The sequence below is a fragment of the Artemia sp. Qi Xiang Cuo genome, chromosome 2, assembly GCF_049724085.1.
Source record: "Artemia sp. Qi Xiang Cuo chromosome 2, ASM4972408v1, whole genome shotgun sequence".
NCBI classification, from domain to species: domain Eukaryota; kingdom Metazoa; phylum Arthropoda; class Branchiopoda; order Anostraca; family Artemiidae; genus Artemia; species Artemia sp. Qi Xiang Cuo.
This window is the reverse complement of record NC_142795.1, coordinates 94,639,551-94,657,116: the sequence shown is the minus strand read 5'-3', so window position 1 is coordinate 94,657,116 and position 17,566 is coordinate 94,639,551. Positions and strand designations below refer to the sequence as shown.

Genomic DNA, 17,566 nt, shown 5'->3' with positions numbered 1-17,566 from the left:
TACCTCCTTTGAACTTTCAAAATGCCCTGTCGGTCGTCAAATAAAAGAGAAGCTACCTGAAAATATACTCTTCTCTAAAGTTATGGCCAATGTTCAAGCGTCTAACTTTAAAATTCCTGCAAATTCTACTCCAAAAGGAGCGCCTTAGCTCCGCCTTCGAGTTCAACTGAGATAGACCTTTGCAATCGCCTCGATTGACCAAAACAAAACCACCAACCAGTTGACGTTAGCATTCGCTTTGATTCAGACCAAATTAAATAATGAGTGATAGTGAGTTAGTGATTGGATTGTTGGACAATTTAGTCGATGAAGATTATGATCGTGAAAGGTGTGGCATGCAATATAAAGCTCATTCGCGTCGCAGAGTACTCTCAAGTGAGAGTGATAGCGATCAAACAAATGGCTCTCGGAGCCCAGAGTTTCAAACTCGTGCTCGGTATGGCTCTCGGAGCCCTGAAATTAGTTCTAGGAATGAAAAATCTTGCTCTCGGAGCCCCACAAAAATCCATGACACAAAGCGGAAGGCTTCTCCGGAAAAGCACAAAGGTAAAAGATTAAAAGAAAACACGTCAAATGACGCTCTATTCAAAAAGATTTCTGAAGAACGTTCTGGTGCCAAAGAGGGACCCAAGATCCATAAGAAACTTGCCAAAGTTGCAAATAGAACTTTTTCTCAGCCTTTGGAAATAGTGAAGCTAAAAGAATTATTTGAGCACCACCCTAGGCCTGCGAATACCGAAAAAATTGTTCCTCCAAAGGTGAATAGTGAAATTTGGGCTATTCTCTCATCACAGGCTAAACAGAGGGGTGCTAAGGCACTTCAAGTGCGGCGGACTATTTTCCACTCAACATTTTGTGTTTTTGAGGCAGCAAATGTGATTCTTGAGCTAGAAAATGAGCATATTAAAGAAAAGGTTGTCAAAAACCTTACAGATGCAGTGCACATGCTTGGCCTCACCAATTACGATCTAAGTTTAAAAAGACGTCATGCGATGAAATTCGAATTGAAACCAGATCCCACTGTAGCATCAGCTTTATGTGCTCCTGAAGTCAAAGTCACGGAGTATCTATTTGGCAAAGATATTGCCAAAACAACGTCTAAAGCTAAATCCATGGCGGATTTGACAAAATATTTTGGAAAACCAAAAAACGTGCAAGGGGGGCCTACCATTATTGCCGATGGAAGAACGAGGCCCCCCGTCCAAATTATCGCAGAAAGCAGGGCCAGGACCGTCAAGAGAGGTCCAAATTCCAGAATTTCCAGAAAAGGGATCGCAAATAGCTGGTATGTACTATTTATCATACCCCGACCTTGATTTTTATGATTTTGTTGTTAATTTCAATAGGCAGTCACAACATTTGGCTGATGATTGTAAAGCGGGGAGAATTAGTAAGTTCGTCTCAATATGATTTGAATATTTTGAATATTGTAGTCTCAGGCTATAAGATTGAATTTGAGAAAACACCACTAAGAGCTTTGAAAACAAAAAACAAAAGTTTTACGTTTGAAAAAATAGAGGCTATAAGAAAAGAAGTTGATATTTTATTGCATAAAGGTGTTATTGTTAAAGTACCCGACTTCAGAATAAACGAAATACGTTGTATTTCTCCCGTTTTTACAGTCCCAAAGAAAGATGGGTCTACCCGGTTTAGTCTTAATCTTAAAAATTTAAATGAAAACATTAAATATTACCATTTTAAAATGGAAAGTGTTCATTCTGCGGTTCTTTTGATGACAAAAAATTGTTATATGGCCTCTATTGACCTAGTCGATTTTTATTATTCATGCCCTGTTGATTTTGAAGATCAAATGTGGCTTTGTTTTCAAGTTGACCTTTGTTATGCGTTCACTTCAATGCCGAATGGCTTATCATCTGCCCCAAGGGTACTTACGAAACTTATGAAACCTGTTATCTCTCTGCTTCGAAGAAAAGAGTATTTGTCAGTTACGTATTTAGATGATTCTCTCCTTCTGGGAAGGTCATATTTAGAATGTCAAAATAATGTCTATGAAACAGCGAAATTACTGTCAGAGCTGGGGTTTGTGATCCACCCGGGAAAGTCAGTTCTCATTCCAAGCCAACAAATAGAATTCCTGGGCTTTTTGGTAGATTCGCAATCAATGCGTATTTTCCTGCCGGAAAGGAAAGTTGAAAAAGTTATACATTTGGTTTCAAAAATTCTTAGTCAAAAATTGACTACGATTCAAGAATTGGCTGAAACTCTTGGCGTTCTCGTTTCAAAATTTCCAGCAGTAGAATGAGGGTCTTTACATTACCAAAAAGCGAAATCGTTGAAAACTCAAGCATTAAGGTACGCGAAGGGTCATTTTCCGGCTAGGATAATTTTAACATCCGACGTAAATTCGGAACTACAATGGTGGTTGGGTATTGCCAATCATGCTTCTAAAGCACTTGAATCTAGATCACTTGACAAATATTTGTGTAGTGATGCGTCGAAACTAGGTTGGGCACTCGTGGATGAATATTCCATGAAAACGGCCACAGGTGAATGGTCCTCAGAAGAGAAGAGATTTGATATCAATGTCTTAGAAACGAAGGCCGTTTATCTGGGATTAAAATGTTTTGCCCATGATATTAAAGGCATGCTTGTTCGGCTGCGTTCTGACAATATAACCACAGTAGCATATATAAATAAAATGGGAGGATCAAAATCTAAATTTTGTAATTATTTCGCAAATAAGGTCTGGCAGGTAGTATTGCAGGGCAAAGGATGGATATCTGCAGAACATGTGCCTGGGGTTGCTAACATGTGCCTGGGGTTGCGGATAAGGCATCACGAAAATTTGATAATGAAAAGGAATGGAAATTGGATTCTGAAATATTTACTATTTTGAATTTTTTGGTATGTCAGTCAATAGATATTGATTTGTTTGCGACTAGATTAAATTTTCAGATTAAACCATTTGTTTCTTGGAAACCTGATCCAGAATGTTTTTTCGTAGATGCATTTGCAATGAATTGGAAGCATTATTTCTTTTATGCATTCCCCCCATTCAGTTTACTTCTGAGACCCTTCAGAAGGTGGAAACAGATCAGGCCACTGGTATTTTGATCTTTCCAAACTGGACCACACAAGTATGGTATCCCTTACTATTAAAGCTTTTAATAGGAAGTCCAATATTTCTACCAAATGATAATTTTACTTTGTCTCTCCCACAGAAACCGACCGTTCACCATCCATTGTCCAAGACGTTACACCTAGCGGCTTGTGTTGTCTCCGGCAAGGGCTTCACCACCACGGATATTCTCCCTCCACAGTCGATATTATCATGGATGGATGGCGGGATTCAACTAACCACCAGTACAAAGTTTACATTGAAAAATGGATTGACTTTTGTGGAAGAAACACAATCCAGTCCTTGGAGGCAATTCTACCGGAAATTTTGACATTTCTTTCGGTACCTTTTCACTCATCTGTTGGATACAGTTCTATTAATACTGCGAGGAGTACTTTTTCGACAATTCTACCAAGCCTTCAGTTAGGCAGTAATCACATCACAAAGAAGTTTATGAGAGGTGTCTTTAATAGAAGGCCTAGTCTACCCAATATTTCAAGTATTTTGGATGTAAAATGTGCATTCGATCTCTTTAGACTGCCAGCTTGGGATATCGAAAATCTTCAATTAAAGACACTAACACAAAAATTAGCAGTTTTATTTATTTTATCTGCTTGTGAAAGATTTCAGTTTTTGGCCAATTTATCACTTAGTAACATGGTACATAATGACGATGGAAGTTTTGATTTTCAAATCAATGTATTGTTAAAAACATCGAAACCGGGCAACCACAAATCAGTAGTTAAATTTCGACCTTTTCAAGAGTCGTCCCTGGGTCCGGCGACGCACCTAGCTTGGTATATTCGACTGACATTATATCAAAATATAAACGAAGCACTTTTTCTTACATATCGTAAGCCTCATACTGCTGTGTCCAAGTCATCTTTTTCTAGATGTATAAAAGAAGTTTTATTTCTTGCAGGTATAGATATCAGTGTTTATGGTGCTCATAGCACACGGTCTGCCTCAACGTCCCACCTTAAAGCAAGAGGAATTGATGTAGATCAAATCATAAAATATGTAGGCTGGACAAATGCCAAAATGTTTGCAGGTTTTATAATAAACCAATTGAAAGTGGTCAGCAGTTGTCTGTCTTTTGAATATATTCACTGTATTTTGTTATATTTGAAATTTCTTCCTATAAATGAATTTTTGTACAACAGCCTCTTTTAATGGATAGGGCTATTATTCATCATTAGTGTTGGTATAGCTCATGCTGAACTTTAAAATGTCAGTTGAACTCAGAGGCGGAGCTAAGGCGCTCCTTTTGGAGAAGAATTGATAAATTAAACAAAAACTTACCAAGTTTGAAGTTTGATTGTAATTCTACTCCCAAGGAGGAGCGCCAGCGTAGCTGAGAGTTCAACTGCCCTCCAATTTCCCTTCCCGTTCAATTCTCAGCGTTCCATCATGAGCTTAACCACCGCATATTATAATGACTTTAAAATACTGGTGTTGTTTTTGGTCAATCGAGGCGATTGCAAAGGTCTATCTCAGTTGAACTCTCAGCTACGCTGGCGCTCCTTCTTTGGAGTAGAATTGGAGTAGAATTTGGACTTGTCGGGGACTCAGGATATGAGTATAGTACGAACAGGTAATGTACGTTTAGAGTGTACATTTGCCGATACTTTGACTGAGAGTATCACGCTAATATCATTGAGTCAATTTGAAACCTATTGGGAAATCACACCCGACGGCAGTGTTCTACTAGACCCAGCACCATGAACACAAACCAAATAATCAACGTATTTAGTATGGATCCATACATGTCCCAGTACAAGTCCTTTTGCATACCATCGGACTTCATTGAAAAAATTCCAAGTGTTAACAATACCCTAATCAGTCCATCGACTTTGAAGACAGGCCATTGGCTATGCATCTTTCAAACAGCGAAGAATATTGAATTTTGAGATCCTCTTGGTCTATCGTATAAATTCTACACTCCATACATCAGCAACTTTGTTGAAAGCAGTGGGAAAACTATTATTCAAAATCAACGAAGAGTACAGGATTTAACGACTAAGAAATGTGGCTTTCATGCACTACTCTTTTTCATGTTCCTATAAGCAGTTTCTAGACATCTACGCTGACTTACCTCGATTGAACGACTTTCTAGTGGAAAATATACTCACAAGCGTATTTAATATTGATTTTAGTGCCCTACGAAAATGTTCTAAAAATGTATGTGAAATTGTTTATTAATAAAAAAATGTATATACATTATAAAAAAGACTTTTCTACTCTGTAGATTTCATCTTCTACTAGGTATAGGTATTTGTCGACAACAACTAATGCAGGTAGATTATCCGAATTCACAGTATACTGATCCTGATGTGCTGCAATGTCAGGGTCACATTTTCTACAGTAGAGTGTAACTTCACTCTTGTCATACCTTTTTGTACAGTCAATGATACTATTCTCATTCATTCTATAGAATTCACATGTTTCAATTTGCTTATTTGAAGCAGTGTCACAAACAGTGTCCTCAAGTGGCGAATCACATTCCGTCACAGCCAAATAAAAATCAGTGGGCTTATAATCATAGTAGCTATTGTCTTCACAACGATGACGTAGAAACCATATTCTTTTGTTGTTCCAAAAGTTGAATCGCTGACCCGGCTCCTCCTCCCAGAACAATCTAAAACCTCGACGATACCAATCTCGTAACAATAAACTAAAATCACGCTTAGGATTCTTTCCAATCATACCACAATATGCATTCTCCCAATGATTAGATTTATCATAGTGACAATTGAAGCATAGGTGCCCTCTAGGATGAGAGTCACACACCTCTTCAAGACAGGAATTACAACCTTTAATTTGTATAGCATATCCTTTATGCAATTTACACGGGTTGCATAATCTACACTTTTCATAATACTCATCAATCATTGTGCAATTCTCACATGATGACCAGCTGCCCAGTTTGTACATACATAGTGGGCATGTATGGAATATTTTTTTTCATGTGTTGACACTCTCACTGTCACAATAAAACTGATCTAGCAACAACAACAAATTGACTGAGATAGAGAGAGAGAGAGGAGTAAATCACCCTTGAACGCCCTCTTTCTCATGAAAGAAAAGTCCTAAATTTCTAAACTGGTGTTTAAAAGCATATCCACAATATCATTTTGCCGTGTCGTGATACAGTACTTGTTCAGCTCTTGTCCTGTGAACATCAATCCAAACAAATAGCATTTGTAAGTGACAAAAAGGATTATTTATTACTCAACCCAAGTATATTTCATAAGGAATGTAAGTGATTGCAATTCCTGTCTTAGATTCAGTGTGAGATTATCTTTTTAGATTTTGAAATCTCATTAATTCAGTGACCTTGAAAACAATTTCTCGGACTACTAAGCTGTAACTCCACTGTGACGTCACTGCCTGCTTGATTGGATAAAGTTTATATTGGCGACGGTTTTTTGGCATTGATTTGGCGTGGATTTTTGTCTATTGAATATTATTACCGTAAGTGCAATTATGAAATAATGGGTGACTCGGATATTATTTTAAATCCATTATTGAATTTTATTTCTCGATCGATGATTGATGGTATCAAAGTAGAAACAATAATTGCTAAGTCGACAAGCTTTTTCAGTCATGAAACCATTCTAAAGGCAAAGGAAGTCTTACATCAGTTGCTAGAAATTGGAACACGTTTAATTAGATGCCAAAAAGACGATGAAAATGTCCTTGACATTTGTAAGTGGCTATCTACGGCATCGAAAGAAAAACGTAAGATCCCAAAATTTGTGATCTACTCACCGTGCGAAATTCCAACAATTGGTGATGCGATCGTTGCAACATTAACCTGTCGCATGAATGAACTTTCCCGTAAAATTGACAGTTTGTCTGATCTAAATAAGCAACATTTCACAGTACAGGCAACTTCTGCCTGGCCCTCTTCCGCTCAGTCGTCTTGCACCAAGGACCAATCCAATCCTCCTATCTATGCTGTTGTGCAAAAAAATTGCCCGTCCAATCTTTCATCTCCACTATTAAGGAAAGATTTTATTGATAAAATATGTCCTGAAGCTGCAAATGATATTTCAGAGGTGAAACGTTCTTCATCAGAATGGACAATTGTCGTAAAAAGTAAACCCGCTGCCTCCTCAATTGCTGACCAGATGAAAAAGTTCCAACCTGGCCTATTAGCCTCTGTTAAATCTCCCGCCTTCATCGGTGTAATAAAAGGCGTTCCGACAGAAATGAATGAAAAAGATCTAGAAAAAATTATTCAAAAGTGTGTCAAAGCTTTGCAGTGTGGCAAGTCACGCGTCTACAAGATTTATTTTGAACAACGGAGTGATCTCGATTCTTTTCTGAAAAATTCTGTGAAGGTGGGTTATGAAAAGTTAACTGTCTAGAATTTCATATTCATACCTAGACGGTGTTTCAGATGCCATCAGCAAGGACATTTTGCTGCTGATTGTAAGAACGCAGAACTGTGCTCTCGCTGTGGTTCCTCGGAGCACTCTTCCACAAGGGATAATCCATGTGTTCGGAACATGTTTTGCATTACATGTAAAGAGTTTAATCACACATGATAAATCATCAAATGCCCTGGCAACTCTCAATCCGATAAACGGGCATCTAATTATATAAATGGATATTCGTTTCCTATATTGGACCATTAATGCTAGTCTTATAAAAAAAAAACCTGTTCTTCAAAAAATACTTCATAATCATGATATTCTGTGTTTGAAGGAACATTTCCTGACCAACCACAGGCTTAGTTTACTTGACATTAGTGCCACTCTCAAAAATTTCTCGGTTCCAGCTAAACGTAGTGCTTCCAAAGGCAGAGCTTCTGGTGGTATTGCTACTTATGTAGCATCGAATCTTAATTCTAGTGTTTTCTTTTCTTGTGATAGTTTTTTAGCTGTTCGAGTAGTTGAGTGCGTAATAATAAATGTGTATTTACCCACAGATTACAAAGATGAAGATTCGGAGAGAGATTTCGCTTTAGCAATTAGTAAACTTAGCTCTTGTCTTCGTGATGTCCTTAAACTGAAAATCCCGTGTCTGATCGTCGGTGATTTTAATTGTGATTTAACCTGCGGGTTGTCTTCAGCTTCTATCCGTGCTTCTTTACTATTAGGAATATTTGGTGATGATTTTAAAGTTCAACAGAAATCTGCTCAGTTTACTTACATTCATTCTTCCTCTTGCACATCTAACCTCGACCATGTTGTGTTATATAACCTTGATATACCTTGTGTTGAGGTAGTTTCCAATTTTCAAGTTTCAGACCATCTTCCTATTGCTTCTAGTTTTAAACGAGAAGCTTCTCAGATTCCAGTGTTACAGGCTTATACTGTTCACCGGCACAGGTGGTATACTTCTCGCGATTGGAATAAAATTGACACATCTCAGTACATCGAGATTTCAGATAGTATCCTAAACAAGATCCGAGTTCCATTTCATCTTCTGCAAAAGTCTTCTAATAAAGACATTAATGAGGTTAGATTAACTCTTGATATATACTCCGCAGAAATTTGCCATGCGCTTTTGTGTGCTGAAAAAAGGGCAGTTCCTCTTAAAAAAATACGTGTTGGTACCCAAGTTCCCGGGTGGTCAGGTAATCTAGTGCTGTCTGAAGCTTGTGACCGTGCTAAATTTTGGTATAAATTATGGAGAGATTGCCTATGCCCCCGTCAAGGTATAGTCAATGAATTGAGAAAAATGACAAAAAAACGTTTTGCTAAGGAACTTGCCCTTCATCGATCTAAAATACAGACACTTTATTCCGAGAAGGTCAGGAATTCACCTGATCTTCTGTGGAAGCTATTACCCCGTACTATCTCCTCCAATTTGCCAGACCCGAATGACATTCCATGGTCCGAGTGGATTTCCCATTTTTCAAATGAATTTTCAGAGCCTGATCCTGTTTTAGAGTCACAATTTTGTGACGAGCTCTGCAAATTCATTGATGAATCTCCTGACCTTGATTTTGTTGTTACTTGTGACGCTGTTATAAAAGCCATTTCCCAACTTAAAAAGAAAGCGTCTTGTGGGATAGATAAGGTGAGCACTCTACACATCATTAATGGAAGTTATCTATTGGTGCGTCATCTCAGCCTTCTCATGCAAATGATATTTGTTACAGGCATTGTTCCATCCTCGTTCTGCATTGGTGATCTGACTCCGATTCCCAAAAAAAGGAAATCTGAGCTGCAATGTTCCTCCTTCCGTCCCATCACCGTCTCTACTACGATATGCAAACTTTTCGAGCTTCTTTTTCGTGATGAGTTAAGACTGAAATGTTACGTTCCCCCATATCAGTTCGGTTTTCAGGCTAATCTTGGCTGTTCTCATGCTCTTACGGCAGTTTTTACAGCCCTCGCCGACGCTGAATCTTCGGGAGAAAGTTTGATTCTCGCAGGACATGACGTTAAACGTGCGTTCGATTCCTTAATTCATTCGTCCATGCTTCTTCATATGGCAAGGCGAGGCGTAAACCGATCAGTTGTCCGTGTTCTCAGGGATTTATATAGGAACCTAAATGTGCGTTTAAAACTTCCATCCCGTTTTTCCCTGCAGTCGGCTCTTCATCCTTCCATATATAATTGCATTAATTCTCGTGTGAGGCCAAACTCTTCGATTCCCTCGAATATTCTTGTGAATCTTCAACACCCCATCCTCGTTAAGAAAGGGACTAGACAGGGAGCTATCACTTCCCCTACCCTGTTCAATAATAGTGTCCTGGAAGCGCAGTCAAAGTGTCTTCCTTCATGCATTCTTGGGAGAATCGATATGTCTCTTATTTGTTATGCTGATGACATCCTGAATCTCAGCCGTACGATCCAGCGCATTGAGCAGAATTTCAAAATCCTCAAAGATGAATATTCAAAAATCGGTCTGTCTTTTAATGCTGAGAAATCCGAAGTAATCCTTTTCAATTGGCGAACTCCCTCTACTCCTCTTATAAATATGGACGGTTCTCTTGTTAAACCCTCAGACCATATTACATACCTGGGCCTCCCAATTGGCAAATCTATAGGCCACACACGTCGTTTGCTGATTTCTCACGTTGAGCGTAAAATTAGCATTTCTTACGCTGTAATCGTAAAAAGCAAACTACGTTTCAACCGTTATATTCTAGCTTCCATTTACAACGCCACAGCCCTTCCTCATCTGCTTTACATTGCTCCTTTCTGGAGATTCTTTACAGTTACAGATAAAAAGCACCTACGATCAATCTTCTTCAGATTTGCTAAATATCTTCTACATTTGCTCCCTTGGACAGAAACCGTAAAATTATTCAATTGTATAAGCTATCTGACCCTAATATTAGCATTAATAAATCTCTGTCCCGTTTTCAAAGTAAGTTTAATCATCCGTGGTCAACAATTTGTTCACAATAGTTTTTTATATTAATTTAATTCATATACTAACTGTTAGTATTAAATAATGAATAGTTTTCTTTTGTAATTTGTCTGAATTTTAAATGTGTGTTTATGTCCTTCTTTTTCTTTTTTTTTTCTTTTTTGTTTTTTTTTTAGTGATTACTCCGTCTATTGTACCTTTTGTACCTTTTTTTTACGGGCAATAAATGAATAATAATAATAATAATAATATATCAATAGATTGTGTAAATGCATTTGGACCACGACGTAGAAGCTTCATACAATAGTCTAATGATGGAGAATCACTTTTCATTATATCGACAAGCATTCCCTGAGAAAATGTCTTCCTTTGAATAGACAGCTCTAGAAAATCGTCATCTAGAATCGAACGCTTTTCCATAAGCACTAGATTCCCCATGATTCGGTCTTTCTCAAATCTATCCATTTTTAAGAGTCCTAACACTCTCAAAACCAACTTCAGACTGACCAGAATTTTTTCTACTCTAAAAAATATACGCTAGTCGAGTATAGAAAGAAAAATACCTTTGATTTAGAAACAATTTTATTGATCATAATTACAACAATAATATTCACTGATGCATTTTGTTCTCATCAATATATTTCACTAGCACATCTAATGCTGCCTGAAGTCTATTTATATATATAATGTTTAGTTTCTCAGCAAAGCATAATTGCTCCTCCAGCTTAAATTTGCCTAATGATATCACGTATCTAGCATACATATCGTCCAATTCAAGACATAGTCTACACCCTCCGGTTATTTCCACAGCCACATTTGGTACTCGTATATCTTTGCTGCTGCTGGCTCCACCATCAATTTCCAATAATGTAAATGCACCACTCATTTTCTCTACTAATATCCTCTCAAATAAACTATTCTCTCCGAATTCAATTCTCTTACTAATATGAATTGCAATGAAAATCCCTCCTTTTATTCAAATCCAATCACCAATCAAGTTATCGTATATAGAATAACCTTCACTGTCTCTGATTGGCTCTAAAAATGGGTGTTGCCTCAAAAACCAGTCTGATTATCTTATACAACCTTGACTATAGTTTCAAAACATGCTTGGCCACTTTATAGATTGCCAACTTTTTTGCAATGTCCACGTGAAACCATTCTGTATATTCATGTACATGCTAGAGATAAGACACATTACGCAAATACGGTTGAAAAAGCACGGTTCAAATATATAGATAGATTACTACTGACAACACCCAAATAGTGCTGCAAACTTATTTTTGCCAAAAGAAAGACCACTTTCTATTTTGTTATTTTTAATTATCCAACATTCTTGCATCCTTTGCCATTGTGAAGGACGAGCAGCCAAACATGTGCATTTCGAATATAGCCCTACCTGCTTTTTATTAGCCTTTGAGTATATCAACTTTGGAACCAGGATTAAATTAGCTTTACAAAGTTTTATTGGAATACTACAATACGTAATTCGTCTTGAAATTCTCCAACCAGCAAAGCGATATCAGGGAATGCCACCCTCAGAATGATGGACTGAAGATTACTCTATAACAAGTTTTTGATTAGATAACTCTCTAATTCAAATCAATGACCACAGATCCACATAGAACATACCAAGCCTGAAGAGATTCTTTTCAGGTACTTGTGAGACTCTTGTCAGGTATTTTAAAATTCTCAATTTGTGAGAGAACACATATGCAGTGATGGCCTTGAAATTTACTAAAACTTGAAATATATGCTGCTTCTTTCATTTAAGTCTGTCCCGTTGTGAAATGCCGAAATTTTGGGGAGAAGGGATTGGAGACCACAATAACTACAATCTCCAGCCACAATTTTCAATTTTTTGAGGGGATCCCTTGGGAGAAGACTCCTCAAGCAATCAATAGTGTATAAGCATGTCAATAAACAAAATTTTATCGTTGAGGCATCAAGCCTCAGGCCGTTGGACATTGATTTTACATAAAAATCTCAACGAAATATAGAACCCTTATGAAGTAAGCCAATAGAAACTAACTAATGAAATGAATATCAAACGTTAAAAAGCTTGACTGGTTAAATAAAACGAATTAAAACATGAATGTGCATAGACATGTCAATGAACAAAATTTTTCGTTGAGGCATCAAACCTCAGGCCGTCGGACCTTGATTTTACATAAAAATCCCAACGAAAGATAGAACAATGTTTTGGACATATTATATAAACGAAGATTAATTTTTGCGAAATCTTACTTTCTTATCTGATGATTAGCATATTCTTTTACAGAATTAGCAATTTTGGGTCGACAAGTTATGTCCTTCCTTTGCGGTTTCTACCCCCCTTGAATTCGATCCCTTGGGACTACCCCCAAAACAAAAAGAAAAGAAGAAATGTTTGTTTCCCCCCCACATTCCAAGTCGCTAGCCTGTATCCATCTACACTGCTAATCCTACAAAGGAGCATGACACCGGAGAAGAGAGGATACAAGTAGAAGGGGGGGGACCAGTCCGGAACGACACCCCTACTGCCATCTACAATTGAGTCTAATGGTACCTATCCACATAGACAATGTTATTGATCCAAGGGGAACAGATTTCTGAGAAATTGATCGCGTAATCGATAGGGAATTTTATTGATCTAGGACTCATGACGGGGTTCCATTTATGGGCATTGAATACTGAACGAACACCATATTATCATCTACAATTGACTCTAACATCGAACGGGACTCCATTTATTCATGGTTTATTAATATCTGATGGATAATGTCAAGGTAATGTCTTTGGTGTATTTCCAAGGAGAATTGTCTCCGGGCGAAGAATATTAATGTCTTTGGAGTTCGCCCAGGAGAATTGTTTCCAGGGTGAAGTTTATTAATGTCTTTGGAGTTCGTCCAGGAGAATTGTTTCCGGGCGAAGTTTATTAATGTCTAACAGGTGATGTCAAGGTTGATTGATTTGTCACGAAAGGGGAATTAATTTATTGTTTCTAATGGGATTTATTGATTCAAGAAAGGAGAATTAATTTGTTGCTCCTAAGGGGAATTATTGATTCAAGAAAGGGGAATTATATTTGGGCGAAACCATTTTAGACATTTTAGGGAATTATTTGAGCGAAACAGTTAGGGACATTTTAAAAGATGATTTTATAAGATGTTTTAGAAGAGGATTTGAGGGTGAAACTCTTTGGTCGTTATAATACACAAATTGTATTTGAACAGTGTTGTGAGGTCCTCTACCCCAACCCCAAAGGGCCCCGATCCCCCTACCCCACCCCCAAAAAACCCTAGACCCCAACCTCAAAGGACCCCCATACCCCCCCCCAAAGGACCCCCCCCAACCCCCAAAGACCCCCGGGCCCCCAAAGGTCCCCCGGCACCCCAAAGCCCCCTGAGCCCCCATTTTTTTAAATAATTTTTGATTTTTTTTAACAGGGCATTTTTTTACCTTTTTTACGTATCTTATAATGACATGAAATATGCTTACGGCTCTACCAATCGTACTCTTTGCTTGTTCATAGACACGACACGGCTTTCCCACTGGTTTTCTGTTTGTAAGTTTCTGTGTGTGTGCAAGTTTTTGTGTGTGTGTAAGTTTTTGTGTGTGTGTGTAAGTTTTTGTGTGTGTGTAAGTTTTTGTATGTGTTTAAGTTTTTGTGTGTGTGTAAGTTTTTTTGTGTGTGTAATTTTTTGTTTGTGTGTAAGTTTTTGTGTGTATGTAAGTTTTTGTGTGTGGGTAAGTTTTTTTTGTGTGTGTGAAAGTTTGTGTGTGTGTGTATCTTTGTGTGTGTGTAAGTTTGTGTGTGTGTACGTATTTGTGTGTGTGTAAGTTTTTTTGTATGTGTAAGTTTTTGTGTGTGTGTAAGTTTTTGTGTGTGAGTAAGTTTTTGTGTGTGTAAGTTTTTGTCTGTGTGTGTGTAAGTTTTTGTGTGTGTGTGTGTAATTTTTTTTGTGTGTTTGTTAGTTTTTGTGTATGTGTAATTTTTTGTGTGTGTGTGTAAGTTTTTGTGTGTGTTAGTGTGCGTGTGTGTGTAAGTTTTTTTGTGTGTGTAAGATTTTTTGTGTGTGTGTAAGTTTTTTTTTGGGTGTATAAGTTTTTGTGTGTGTGTAAGTTTTTTTGTGCGTTTAAGTTTTTGTGCGTGTGTAAATTTTTTGTTTGTGTTTCATTTTTTGTTTGTTTGTAAGTTTTTGTGTGTGTGTAATTTTTTTTTTTGTTTGTTATTTTTTTTTTTGTGTGTGTGTAAGTTTTTGTGTGTGTGTAAGTTTTTGTGTGTGTGTAAGTTTTTGTGTGTGTGTAAGTTTTTGTGTGTGTGTAAGTTTTTCTGAGTGTGTAAGTTTTGTGTGTGTGTGTGTGTGTGTGTAAGTTTTTGTGTGTTTGTGTGTGTGTAAGTTTTTGTGTGTGTGTGTGTAAGTTTTTATGTGTATGTAATTTTTTGTGTATGTGTGTGTAATTTTATGGTGTGTGTGTGTGTAAGTTTTTGTGTGTGTGTGTAAGTTTTTTTTGTGTGTTTAAGTTTTTTTGTGTTTTTTTCATGTTTTGTTTGTTTGTAATTATTTATGTGTGTGTGTAAGTTTTTATGTGTTTGTAAGTTTTTGTGTGTTTTTAAGTTTTTGTGTGTGTGTGTGTAAGTTTTTATGTGTGTGTGTAAGTTTTTGTTTGTGTGTGTTATTTTTTTTATTTGTTTAAGTTTTTGTGTGTTTTTTAGTTTTTTTTTGTGTGTATAAGTTTTTGTGTGTGTGTAAGTTTGTTTTTTTTCTTTTGTTTTGTTTTTTTGTAATTTTTTTTTTTGTTTTTTTAGTTTGTGCTTTTTGTTTATTATTTTTTTTTGTAATTTTTTTTGTGCGTGTTTAATTTTGTTTACGTGTGTAAGTTTGTGTGTGTGTGTAAGTTTTTGTGTGTCTGTAAGTTTTTGGGTGTGTTTAACTTTTTGTGTGTGTATAAGTTTGTGTGTGCGTGTGTAAGTTTTTGTGTGTGTGTGTAAGTTTTTGTGTGTTTTTTAGTTTTTTTGTGTGTGTTAGTTTTGCTTTTGTATTTTTTTGTGTGTTTGTTAGTTTTTGTGTGTGTGTAAGTGTGTGTTTATTTGTGTAAGTTTTTCTGTGTGTGTAAGTTTTTGTGTGTGTGTGTGTAAGTTTTTGTGTGTGTGTAAGTTTTTGTGTGTGTGTAAGATTTTTTTTGTATGTGTAAGTTTTTTTGTGTGTGTAAGTTTTTGTGTGTGTATGTGTAAGTTTTTGTGTGTGTGTGTAAGTTTTTGTGTGTGTGTAAGTTTTTGTGTGTGTGTAAGTTTTTGTGTTAGTGTAAGATTTTGTGTGTGTGCAAGTTTTTGTGTGTGTGTAAGTTTTTTGTGTGTGTGTGTAAGTTTTTGTATGTGTAAGTTTTTTTGTGTGTGTGTAACTTTTTGTGTGTGTTTAACTTTTTGTGTGTGTGTAAGTTTTTGTGTGTGTTTTTGTTTTTGTGTGTCTGTGTGTGTTTGTGTGTGTGTTTAAGTTTTTGTGTGTGTGTAAGTTTTTGTGTGTGTGTAAGTTTTTTCGTCTGTGTAAGTTTTTGTGTGTGTGTAAGTTTTTGTGTGTGATTGTGATTATTTTCTATGAAGATAAAAAGTTTCACTTTAATTCAAAATTTTCTTAAATTCAGTTCAGACTTTTCTCAAAGAGATGAAAAAATTTTAAGTTCTGTTCCAAATATTTTCCCGGAAGAAGAAAAGTCCCAAGACATAAAAAATTTAAAGTTCACTTCTAAATTTTTCCGTAGAAGATAGGAAAAGTTATACTATGATTGTGATTATTTTCCATGAAGATAAAAAGTTTCACTTTAATTCTAAATTTTCTTAAATTATATTCCGATCTTTCTCAAAGAGATGAAAAAATTTAAAGTTCTGTTCTAAATATTTTCCCGGAAGAAGAAAAGTTCAACTTCAATTCTGAATTTTCTCAATGAAAATGAAATAAGTTATTGATCAATTCTATTTTCCTAAAATAATATAAAATTTTCCACTTCAATTCAGGTTTTTCTCAAAGAGATGAAAAATTTAAAATACTGTTCCAAATTGTTCATAGAAGATAGAAAAGTTCGAGTTCTCTTCTGAATTTTACCAAAGAACGTAATTCAATTCTAATTTCTCCAGAGAAAATAAAAAGCTTCCACTTCAGTTTTAAGTTCACCAAGACATGAAAAATTTAAAGTTCACTTCTAAATTTTTCCGTAGAAGATAGGAAAAGTTATACTATGATTGTGATTATTTTCCATGAAGATAAAAAGTTTCACTTTAATTCTAAACTTTCTTAAATTCAATTCCAACCTTTCTCAAAGAGATGAAAAAATTTAAAGTTATGTTCCAAATAGTTTCCCGGAAGAAGAAATGTTCAACTTCGATTCTGAATTTTCTCAATGAAAATGAAATAAGTTATTGATCAATTCTATTTTCCCAAAATAATATAAAAAGTTTGCACTTCAGTTCGGATTTTTCTCAAAGAGATGAAAAAATTTAAAATACTGTTCCAAATTTTCATAGAAGATAGAAAAGTTCAAGTTCTCTTCTGAATTTTACCAAAGAACACAATTCAATTCTAATTTCTCCAGAGAAAATAAAGTTTCCACAGATTATTTTCCATGAAGATAAAAGGTTTCAATTTAATTCTAAATTTCCTTAAATTCAATTCCGACCTTTCTCAAAGAGATGAAAAAATTTGAAGTTCTGTTCCAAATATTTTCGCGGAAGAAGAAAAGTTCAACTTCGATTCTGAATTTTCTCAATGAAAATGAAATAAGTTATTGATCAATTCTATTTTCCTAAAATAGTATAAAATTTACCACTTCAATTCAGATTTTTCTCAAAGAGATGAAAAAATTTAAAGTTCTGTTCCAAATTTTTCATAGAAGATTTAATTCTAAATTTTCTTAAATTCATTTCCAATCTTTCTCAAAGAGATGAAAAAATTTAAAGTTCTGTTCCAAATATTTTCCCGGAAGAAGAAAAGTTCAACTTCAATTCTGAATTTTCTCAATGAAAATGAAATAAGTTATTGATCAATTCTATTTTCCCCAAAATAATATAAAAAGTTTTCCACTTCAGTTCAGATTTTTCTCAAAGAGATGAAAAACTTTTAAATACTGTTCTAAATTTTTCATAGAAGATAGAAAAGTTCGAGTTCTCTTCTGAAT

At 35.8% G+C, this 17,566-nt stretch overlaps 1 protein-coding gene across 1 annotated transcript; it reads left to right on the top strand.

Moving 5' to 3' along the window:
* Positions 1 to 260: 260 nt before the first annotated feature.
* On the top strand, positions 261 to 4,109 carry LOC148955841 (uncharacterized). Its single transcript, XM_089108377.1, has 2 exons — positions 261 to 1,285; positions 4,002 to 4,109. Exons 1-2 carry the CDS (start codon positions 261 to 263, stop codon positions 4,030 to 4,032), a joined length of 1,056 nt encoding a protein of 351 aa, XP_088964503.1. The 3' UTR covers positions 4,033 to 4,109.
* The last annotated feature ends 13,457 nt before the right edge of the window (positions 4,110 to 17,566 follow it).